Genomic DNA, 11,728 nt, shown 5'->3' on the forward strand with positions numbered 1-11,728 from the left:
AATAGATCGACGATCTACATCTAGATATTGCTCTTTTGTATGGGGGAATCTGGTTACGTGGCGTAGTAAGAAACAAAACGTTGTAGCTAGAAGTAGTGCTGAGGCCGAACTATGGTCAGTGGCTCTTGGAACATGCGAAGGCTTATGGATAAAAATGTTCTTGAAAGAACTTGAGCTGGAGGCTATAGGACCAATTCGAGAATTCTGCGACAACAATGCAGCAATCTCCATCATCCACAATCCAGATCACCATGACAAGATTAAGCACGTAGAGGTAGACAGACACTTCATCAAAGAAAAGATAGACCAAGGGATTCTGGCAGTAAAACACATCCCCACCGAAGAACAGACGGCTGACATCTTAACAAAAGCTTTGTTCAAGCCAACGTTCCAAAAATTTGTAACCAAGCTTGGAATGTACAACCTGTACAGTCCAGCTTGAGGGGGGGTGTTAGCGTGTGTATTTTTTACTTGTTTGTTAGGATTAGATTTAGTCTTATCGGTAGATAACAATTGATCCTATTTATTAGGAGTTTGTTATATCTCTTAGGATTGTGGTATCTAGGTTTGTTACATAGGTTTCTCTATATAAAGATTGTAAACTCTAGTTGTATAATAGATAGAGTTTTTCGGGTAAGCACACAATCGTGCTTCGTTATTCTTCGCCCCTTTTTTAACTTACAGAACCAAAAAAAAAAAGGATTGGAACAAAGCCATAACACAGAATACATATCTGCCCCAAAAAAATAAGAGGAATTCAAACCGAAAAATGTAAAAACCACATAAAGAAAAATAGAAAATCTGAAGAAAATAAAATAATCTTCGGTGTGCAGAACAAAGCCATATGCAAAAATATGGCCACATTCACTTGCCTCTTCTCTTTAGCGGGGCCTTTTCCAGCAAGTCTAGCTGTTTGTACAGTGGCATCTGCAGATGCAGCTTCAGGAGTTGCACGTAGGATCTCACATATAAGTTGTTGGCATTCACTCTACCATCACATTTAGGGAATATATCATCAATCGTAAATATATACATGTACTCAATCTCTAAATAACATGAAGTTGAAACAGTAAAAGCAAATTACAAATGGAAAAACAGAAATGAGAAACCTGCAAAACAGTTAAAGAAAAGGCAATACTATAGCCTCCCGTATCATGAGAAGCATCAGAATCATGATTCCAGTTGATCTCAGCAGCCATCGCCTTTGGCGTGTTCAAGCCAACTTGTTGTGAAGATTTTGATTCAATAAGCTCTCCCACAATGACATGGTTTTCTGAAAAACAAATTCTGTTTTAATTATATCAATGATAAAACAAGAAATACGGAAATAAAGATGCACATCATCTGAAAACTAATTTGATAGATCATACCAAACACCCTAACAACTGTGTCCAGAATTGAATCAAGGAGTTCTTTTGCTGCAAATTGTGCTGTTCCTGCTGGAGACATCACATGGGAGACAGGACTTACTGCAACTAAAGCTCCTGTCAATGATATACTATTCTGACGTTTATGTCTTGGTAATCGGCGACCCTCCAGCAGCCCTTTTAGATATTGTAGACCCATAATTGTAGGGAAGACATCTTGACCAAGGCCAGGCTTTGAACCATTCATGCGTTCTGCCAGAGTTTTGATCTTGGTAGTAATAATCTCATGGATGGTAGGACGTAATCTTTGACTGTAGGGGAAAAAGTAGAAATCGCATCAGAAAACATGAAGTAGATTAAGCCAGCAAAGAATACCTCGCATATTGACCATTCAAGATAGTCGTTATCTCCATGTTCAAACTATTCGAGCCCGAAAGTGGAAATTCACTATGCTTAACCATACCCAAAAGAAAATATCGAAAACTGCTGTCTTTTTCAAATCAAGAATAATGTTGGTATTCATAACATGAAGGCCCATTGTCTCTAAGCCTCATTATCAATGTTCGAGTTAATAGTTATAGTTCCTCAAACTCTGATGTATCACTCTGAGTAATCACAAGCTGTCAAGATAATCCACAGTTTGGACATTACGGGGCAACACTCATATCGAGGACAAAATCTTGATTCAAGCCCATTGATATCCTGCTAATACAGACTAAATGACAGTTTAAGCCCAGGGGAAGGAAATGTTCCCTGGTAATACAAGACCATTAATTTCGTCCAGTAGGAGGATTATTCCTCTGCTCCTTTGACACCTCGTCAACAGTTTTGATTCAACACCATTAACATTTGGGTGGCCAGAGATGAGGTGTCGAAGGAAATGTTCCCTGGGGAATACTAGGACTGGGAATGATTGAAGAGGGAATTCTTGGAACCTCCTACACGCTATGCTTTGTTGGACAAAACAAGATCATCCAGGTAAAATAATTCCTCATGCCATTGATTAGCGAAAGTCTCGCATGGAAATTAATAAAAGAAAGCCAAAGAATCATTCCTTCAATAATGTAAATTAAATTGTATCATAAATATAAAATATTTATATCTGCAGTAAATTGTTAAAAAACATCCCAGCTATCATATTTGTTAGCTTAGTCTTATATCTTTTCAAATTTAATAAAGAGGTTTAAAAAATAAAAAACAAAGGTTTACTTGACCCAATCTGCAGTATCGACACATCATCAGTAAATTCATGGAATAACAGGAAATCAAAAGATGAAGGCATTTTCCTTCGAAAGATGGAAAAGACAAGCGGGCAGAGGTGCATTATAGAATTCACAAATAATCTAATATAAATAGTGCTGTTTCCTTTGGTACCCTGGATAATACCTGAAAGTATGACTTTGCTGTTAATGAGTAACTAAGCTATTTACGAGCTACCTTTGGTTCAAAGCATTGGAGGAGTTGGGTTTGGTTTGGGTAAATACGAGATCAACGAGGGATTATTTTGCAACAGGTTTGTTGCGAACTAGGCAGAAGGGGTAGAATTTTTTGGACATTGGTTGTTCATTGTAGTTGTTGGTCAGTTTGGTTGGAGAAGAATATGAGGACTTTTGACAATCTAGAAGTACAGCATCAAGAATGCTAAGACAAGATTTAAGTTTCGGGCTCCTAACTAGATCTGGAAGCATAAGGAATTTAGATATTTTCAGTTTCAGATTTTTATTTAGGGATTGAAGTCTGGGAGGATAATTAGTTGGGGGACTGTTCGTTCAAGGTTTGTTTCCCAGCTCTATTTCAGCTGTCATCTTTTCACAATTTGCCTATTTCATATTTTGCTCTTTTTGATAATGCAACATGCGACCATTCTTGGGATTTTCACTTCAGAAGGGGGGTGAGAGATGAGGAGATTGATGAGTTGACAGGGTTATTAGAAGTCTTAGAGTCGGTTAGATTAGTTGAGGGGGTGGACGATTTTATTCAGTGGAGCGGGGATTCGTCGGGTATGTTTTCAGTTAGTTCATTCTACGAGTCTTTCTTCTCAAATAATCTTTATCCAAAATTTCAACTTTTCGATGCTATCTGGAAAGTCCCTGTTCCTAGCAAGATTCAGCTTTTTTCTTGGACAGCCACTCTGGGTAAGCTACCAACCTCGGAGACGATTAAAAAAAGATGCCACGGGATTGCTTTGTGCCCCAATTGGTGTGTTCTATGCAGGAATGATTTAGAGACTCAGGACCATTTTCTCATACACTGTCCATTCACGTTTTCATTGTGGGTTAGAGCGTTGCAAGAGATGCGGTTGGTTTGGGTCATACCTAAATCAACAAAAGATTTATTCAGCATGGATTTGGGTCAATCCACGGGTAAGAGAGGAAGACTATTTTGGCAAGTCGTGGTTCACTGTATATGCTGGACGGTTTGGTTGGAAAGAAACCAAAGAATCTTCGAAGGAAAAGAGACAAATATTGACAAATGCTGGGAGAAGATCAAGATTAACGTTGCCATGTGGATTGGAAGTCACAAAGATTTCAAGAATGTTCAATTTTTGATAAGACAATGGGAATATGTGTATCACTAAATTATCATTGCTATTGTGTGCTAAATTAGGATAGTGAATTTCTATAAATTATGACAGTGCACTTCTAGTCCACTGATGTAATCCTGATTACCATATCATTAATAAAATATTGTTTCCTATCAAAAAAAAAAGTTAATATGATCCAGGTTTTTGCATATGCCGACACTAGTCCGCTTTTTGTAATTATTAGTTTTAATTAATATAATATCGTTTCCAATCAAAAAAATGAGTAAGCTGAAAATACTAAAGCATTAGAAGAGTGCACAATCATCGAACGGATATAAGCAGTAGCATACCATATAATAGCACCAGCAGCAGCTACCTTTCCAAGCATGCAGAGACACTCAACCAAGGTCTGCAAATACTTTACACAAAGTGAAGCATCACCCTTTCTCATTGATTCCTACAGAAAATTTTGCAAATGCTATTCAGCCATTGAACATGGACCTTTCGAATTTAAAAACTGTGATATACGATATGCGCATCATACAACAAACTCGTCAGGAGTGGAATCTGACAACCAGATGGGAACTTGACGAGCAACAATTTTGATCTCTCTTGCACCACTATCACCACCATTTACTCTGGCTGAAGGAGTATATCCCTCAGATGCAGCATCGTTCATCTTCACTGTACCATCCTCGTTGTGCCCATCAATTAACGAACTAAGAACACAAATGGAAAGAGCAAATAAGCCTCAGATGAAGTATAAGTTTTATATCACGTTACTTTGGCCATATGATAGCATAAGTAGAGTTTCCTATATTAAATACCATTTCATGTGCATCTTTTAAATTCAAAAACAAAGAATGCACCTGAACCAAAAAGAAGACTACAAAGGAGTGAGGAGGATTAACTTTCGGTAACTGTCTGACACACAGCGATGGAGAAAGACCATTCAGCGGTAAAATTTTATTTTAATTACGATAAGAAAGGCAACCAGGAGTTAGACAGAAATAAAGAGCAAGGAAAGACCTTCCTTCTTCTCAAATATCAAATACAGAAACTTAGAAATAAAACATCATTATCCGTTCCACAGTAGCACAATGATATTAGACATCCATTTCACTACCTGTTCAAACTAAACCCCAGCCCTTTGAGCATCCATTTCTTAACACAAGAACAAGATATAAAATGGGAACGTATTAGAGTTTATAATCGAAGAACAAAAATCACAAGTTCAGACAGATCTAGAACCCATTAGGTTGTCAACCTCAAAGAGGCAGCGTGCTCATATCGATTGTTTTAGCAAATTGAGACAGGAAGCAATCATAACAAATTTAATTTTTGGATATCTGAAGAACGCAAATATGTAAAAAAACAGCCAAAAGATCTTTGGACGGCAAAGTCTGAATTGAAAGATCACCAGACACAGAAGGAGAAAACAACAGTTGAAGAGATTCATTGAAAAATAAGACTTATCTCACCCTCCATCAACCGAACTAGGTCTGTATAATCCATCCCCGGTACCAATTGCCCCAAAAGTATCGTCTCCTTTCAGCAACCTGGTTCTCCGAGAGAGAGAGTGGGAATAATTCATGGAAAATGAAATATCTGAAGTTGTTGGAATTGCGTCATCATTCTCATTTATGCTTGAGGTCACTGAACTGTCACAAGAAAGGTGACAAAAGCATTATTTTAACCAATGTAAACAAAAACAGGACCAAAGAACAAAACGGGATAAGAGAATCTTCCAGGTAAGAAGATTGTCTTCAGGATAGTAAAGCTCGTGGATCTTAAACAGATTATGTGAAAGTGTAACATGTAAGCGCTATCAGAGAAAATGTAAAACTGAGAAAAACTCTCACAGAAAACATAAATAGTACTCTTTTATGTCCAGACAATGAACGAGTTTAAGCCTTGTAATATGCTTAAGAAGCTAATACTGCAGCCACGGGTCTGTGGTTAATAGATCCTTGCTAGGAACACTTCTAAAGGATGAGGATGAAATGTTCCGACGGTTTCACCTATACTCCTATAGTTGCGCTAAAAACTGTAGATTCGGAGGTTTGTTGAAGATTGTAAATAAAATACATACCTGTATTCACCCTTATTGTAGAGATGGGAATGCAAATCCTCCAAAACCTTATAGAACAGTACTCCACGCAACTTTGTCAATTCAGACCGGACATCTTGAAGAGCACCCACCTGACACAAATAGGACATCGTTAAATAATGGCTTACAAGAAATCATTCTCTCCTTTCAAGATGTCCTTGTGGAATTAAATTTGTTAAATCTTTTTTAGTATTCACAAATCAGTTTCCTTCTAGAGATCATGGCACTTTTAGGTGTGAATCAAGGATTCTATGAAAGATATGAAACAGAAAGCATGCTTCATATCTTCAAGAAAAATCAGGGGGCATCAATTTAAGTCGATATTTCCCTTTGTAAGCAAGTGATAATTTTTCATTTATTCAAATAATTTTCATGGTAAACAATTATGTTTGCAGTGGTGGATAATGTAAGCCAAACTGAAGATTAAAAAAATGCAAAACTAAGTAACAGCTCAGGATCTTTAACAGAGCACAAATTTTCAGGCATCCACTTTCGGAGAATTTTCAAGTACAATTTCCAGGCATCCATCTTAACAAGCTTAGCCCTTTATGGCTGAATGACAGAAATCTTGCATGACGAGGAGAAATAACCAACAACAAACCGTTTGGAGGCCTTCTCTCTCAAGCATCAAAGTTGACTGAACATGTAGTTGTACTGCTGCATAAAACTGCTTTTCAGCGATGAGCTTTTCGATACGAGCTGGAACCTAAGGCAAGTTAGAAAGTTAAAGAACAAGCGTACGATTTAAGAAGCATGAGCCTGCAAGATATTGATGGGTAAACAGTATTAACCTATTTTCTATTGGGTAGAAATAAAGCACATCAGCAAAAGGAAATCAGCCCATCAAAATAATAGATGGCTCAATGTTGTAGCTTGGTTTTTTACATAACTCTGCAACTTTTCTTCTTTGATCACTTCAATTAGTGTGATGTCACACATACGGCGAAAAGGAACTAGAGATTGATCGATTTGCAGAAACTTTAAAGATTGCAGATTTAGAGTAGCAACCTCCACAACAATTTCAACATTCGACAATCGTCTTTTCATCATTTGCATACTCAGGGACAAGAAAGGTAATTCTCTATAAAATTAAAAATACAGTCCAGCTGGTGAACACGATGCAGGAAAAAGATCATATTCAAAAGGCACATACAAACAGATGAAACAGCCAGCTGTTTCTGCTAAAAAGATTAATAAAAACTGCATGATTTCACGAAATCAACAGTTCATTCTCCGCACTTTTTTAAAAATTCCAAGTTCAACTTTTTACACAATAAATATACTATTACCATATATAAATGCATAGGAATAGAAAACCAAATAAAAAACATAAGTTCGCACCATATCCCTGGGCATGTATTTTGGTATTAAGTTACTAACAAAACCAAGCAAACAAGAAAGCACAAACAACAAAAAACATTGCAAGATAATAAAGCTATGGTACTCATAAGCACGATTTTCATCTAGAAGATCACCAGATTCATCATAAGTCAAAATCAAGAACAAGTTAGAATCCTCCAGAACAAATTCAACCCCGTTCATAAATCTAATCATAAGAACCGAAGAGGAGAAACATAGAAACAAGCTGACCAATTTAAACCAGAAGCTCAGCCATATTCATCAAAGCCAACCAAAAAGAGGTTGGAATCCTCCAAAACATAATTAAGCCAACTCATAAATCCAATCATGGAGAAGAAACACAGAAACAAGCTGACCTTAGATATGCCTTCAATTTGGTCCAACAATGATATTATGTGCCGCAAAGTAACCGACCTATACCATAACTGATGCAACTGCTTATTACGAGCACCAAGAAGTTGTTTTGCCTCAGCTAAATCAACCTTTAAGGCCCCAATACTTTGAGCAGATTCACTAAATAACCGCAGAATCTGAAAAACCAATACAGAATATTCATTTTTAAATTCCACACAATTCCCATCAATTAACTCAGAATGAGCTACTTGCTTAAAAGGACTCATATGTGAAAATACACAAATAATTGTTTCCGCTACACTAAAGCTAAAGAAATAAAAAAAGTACAGCTGAAATAAACTAGGATAACAAATCAGAATGTCATCAATAGGAGTACATACCGTTGGAACACAAACTGCTTTTTTCCTTTAAAATGAAATCATCACACGAAATGCCCCAAAAAATTATAATGACTTTGTGACTGCCCTCTTCACTTATTCATGACATTTCATTTTCTTTTAATAAGAATTAGCAAGCACATATGATAGCTTAAACAATTATTTCGTTCTAAACAAATTCTGAGGGTATAGCAATGTTTGGCTACAATTTTTCATCAGTTTACAGCTCAGATTTATATTGGAATTTTCCAAATGAAACAAATGATGGTTTGAAGTGGGAAACTAATAAATGGACGAGATTTGCCTGGCTCATGGCCATGATAGCCATAGGAGTCCTTGGCTTAATGAGATGACAAGAGAGTTGAAAGAATGCAAATACCGACGTGCCTACCATAAAGTTCAGTTGAAATTTTTTTCATCATTTTAACCTCCCATTAGAAGGCATGCATAATATTAAGTACAAGGTCGTGTATTATAGTAATGTGCTACAACATTTTAGAAAGTTACCTGGTTGTGTTTTTCACCATCAATGATGTAACTGATCAAAATATACTATTGTATCTTGTAAATACTATGAAATAAATGTTTTTCAATCATTTCTTTTAAAAATTGTCGAACACTAGGAATATTATAGATTATCAGTCAAGTTGATCAAGAATTCTCCCAGGGCAATCCAAGAGGGTGATAGTACAAGAGAAGCTAATTAAGAAACATTTATATCATGTTAAATCTATATCGACAAGAATTTGAACATTGGTATTCTGTGAATATCCAGTAGCCAAGAAAGATTACATTCGCAATTTAAGGGGAGATAAAACGAATCGTAGAGCCATAACTTTTAGGTTCGAGCATACACAATAGTACCAAAGTGACATCGAGGTGCTAGAAACATAAAAAAAACCCATTGAATGTGCATTTGAGATGCTTATAAATTGTTAAAGGAGCTTGACATCGGTGTTTCATGTCCAATGGAAAGATTTTACCAAAATCGACTGTCGGTGAGTGTAAGATCCCCAAGAACACCTGATGACCCTGTATCAAATCCAGATTTCAAAAGGCACGGGGTAATTTTTTCCTTTTTTCCTTCTTTTGTTTCTTTTTTGTTGCCCAAATATGTATTTGTTAAGTTTTTGTAATTTTTTCCACACGAGTATGTACATGATTTTTTCCTTGAATGTGAACAAAATTACATCTAGCCTTGTGAGACTGTCTTCCATGTCTACAACTTAAATTCCTCAGATGTTTGCAATACATAGTTCTGTTCCAAGCCAATTTTTAATCCTCCAATTGTCATAATCTATAACAAAAAACCTTGACATGCAAGGAAAACATCCAAAATAGGAAAAAGAAGGAAAAGAAAAGGTAAAAAACTGAAAAAAAGCTACGAACCTAATTTAGTAATTAAACCTGAAAAGAAAGCCTGTGTGACGAGGGTATACAAAAAAGGATGGACTTGCAAGAAACCTGAGAATAATTTTGAATTGCTTTGTTAAAGCCACCGTGATACGCATGAACAACTTCATCAACAACTTCTTCAATAATATCACTCTGCTCATTCAAGGCATGCACATCTCCTTCACGATCTTTTGATGTCAAAATATGCACAACATGAGGTAATGAATCAAATCGTGCTGCGGCCCAACTCTCATCTATCTTACAAAGCTCTTCCCTCAAGTACTGCAATACCATGAGAGAGACATAATTAATATGGCGATGTAACAAGAATGAATTTCCAAAAAACACAAGGAAAAAAGAACACACAATTGCAAAAGAAGAAGAGATATAGGTTTGAACGAGTTAAATGAGAATTTAAAATTGGAAACTTCGAGTCTAAAAAATCATGATGTAATGGTTCCCCCAAAATTCTCATAGATGTGTGGTTTCCATACTTTTTGAGGACAACTATGAAGAAATTCTTCGGATAATTTTTTAAATATAAATCAGAGAAGATCCAAGAATATGTCAATCAACATCAGAATCTTGATTCTTTGCTGAAATAACACAATATTCGTCTAAATTCTTTTTATTTTCTTTTATTTATTTATTTATTTTGGGATGGTGGATATGGAGGGGGAACTGCCTAGTCCTATGTATGCAAGGCAACATCTGACCGGCTTTACACAGACCTCAAGAATAAGTGAAAACCAAATATCTAGATTCCTCCACTACAAATATTTTAGTTAATTTTGCACGACATTGTGCAAACACCTAAGACTAGTCTGATAGTCTGAAATCCATCATTGATGCTGTTGAGGTCTTAGTAATCTTTCAAGCCAAATTACTGCCTTAGCTCATGGGAAAGAGTCCATCAAGTTATTAAATAATAGAGTATTTAAAGAAATTTCTAGAGACCAAGTAACATGACTTCTTCCAAGACATGTAGAAAGAAAAAAAAAATTTGAAATTAAAACTTGGGAATGCTGGTTTCACAGGGTAAATCTATTGATGAAGTAATTTCTACAGCATGCTGATATGAGATCTCCTAACCATCTCAATAGAGCAAAAGAGTCATGTTCAAGATTATCAAGAATGATTGTGCTTGGACATATTTCCTTCATCGTTTTTAGCATTATCTTAAAGAACTCCCCTATATTGGTGAAGTCTTCTCACAATAGAACTCATAATGCAAGTAAAACAACCTCCCTCACTGGGATCCATCAAAATTCTTGATCACATTTTGACACAGACAACCCAAGTATTTTAGAAGATTTCCAGAATATCTGACTGAAGTTAGTTGAAATCTTGATTCTGACAAACAATATCTGAAGTAAAAATATTAAGCCAGTAAATGGTAAACATTTATTCAGAGACAATAAATATCCATTCTTGGAGCTGCAGTAAGTACCCCGAGCTTAGAGATTAGTTGTATATAAGCTAAGAATTTGTAGACTCTATCAAACTTACAATCAAATAAATATACAACTTAATAAAACTTCAACCTATTTCCATGGTTCCAAACCTAATTTGAACAAAAATGAATTTACAACACAAGAATTAAAACAAAATTGAACACTCAACAACCCGCCAGCAGCAGCGAAAGTCCTCACCACAATCCACTACAATTACAGTTATTGGACAGCTAAACTCTACAGTCGATCGAAAAATTCAAGCCTTTTTCTTGATTAAAATCAATGGATACGGATACTAATTCAATACTAACCGATTTTTCCCTTGAAATGGGAAGCCCGTCGAAGATTCCCATTTTGAATCGGAATAGCGCGATCCCAAATCCTGTGCAACAACTAGCATTCAAATCAAGGATTGGAAAAAGGAAAATCAACGCAAAATTGCTGAAAATTCAACTAAAATCGAGATAATTATTAGTATTTCACTTTCTTTCAAATTTGATTATTGCGTTTGATAAAATATTATCCTGCAGGAATACGAAAGCAGACGGGGAAAGGGCTCAACTCGATGGAGAGAAGCGAGGATAAGATATAGAAAAATCTAAATTTCTATTTAAATTTTTTTAAAAGAGAATAATATAACATATAATGTGAAAAGTATAATTTTCCTTAGAATCACCGTCTACATGATTTTTTGTTAAAAAATTCTTATATAATTTAAATTATTTTTTAATATTAAATACAAAATATTAATTAAATACAAACCCTGTATTTTGGAGTGTATTTATTTT

General features: G+C 35.7%; 1 protein-coding gene across 1 annotated transcript in view; it reads right to left on the bottom strand.

Annotated features, from left to right (window-relative positions):
• LOC142537677 (exocyst complex component SEC8) overlaps window positions 1–11,515 on the bottom strand; it is a 29,664-nt gene extending 18,149 nt beyond the window's left edge. Inside the window, exons 1-11 of the mRNA XM_075643172.1 lie at window positions 11,252–11,515; window positions 9,556–9,768; window positions 7,717–7,890; window positions 6,603–6,707; window positions 5,984–6,093; window positions 5,373–5,552; window positions 4,436–4,610; window positions 4,242–4,348; window positions 1,371–1,678; window positions 1,110–1,273; window positions 873–988 (exon numbers count right to left, since the gene is read on the bottom strand). Of these exons, the coding sequence (XP_075499287.1) occupies window positions 873–988; window positions 1,110–1,273; window positions 1,371–1,678; window positions 4,242–4,348; window positions 4,436–4,610; window positions 5,373–5,552; window positions 5,984–6,093; window positions 6,603–6,707; window positions 7,717–7,890; window positions 9,556–9,768; window positions 11,252–11,293 (1,694 nt within the window). The 5' untranslated portion in view covers window positions 11,294–11,515. The remainder of the gene's footprint in view (window positions 1–872; window positions 989–1,109; window positions 1,274–1,370; window positions 1,679–4,241; window positions 4,349–4,435; window positions 4,611–5,372; window positions 5,553–5,983; window positions 6,094–6,602; window positions 6,708–7,716; window positions 7,891–9,555; window positions 9,769–11,251) is intronic.
• Between the last annotated feature and the right edge of the window lie 213 nt (window positions 11,516–11,728).

Source organism: Primulina tabacum, chromosome 1, assembly GCF_025594145.1.
Source record: "Primulina tabacum isolate GXHZ01 chromosome 1, ASM2559414v2, whole genome shotgun sequence".
In the NCBI taxonomy this organism is placed as follows: domain Eukaryota; kingdom Viridiplantae; phylum Streptophyta; class Magnoliopsida; order Lamiales; family Gesneriaceae; genus Primulina; species Primulina tabacum.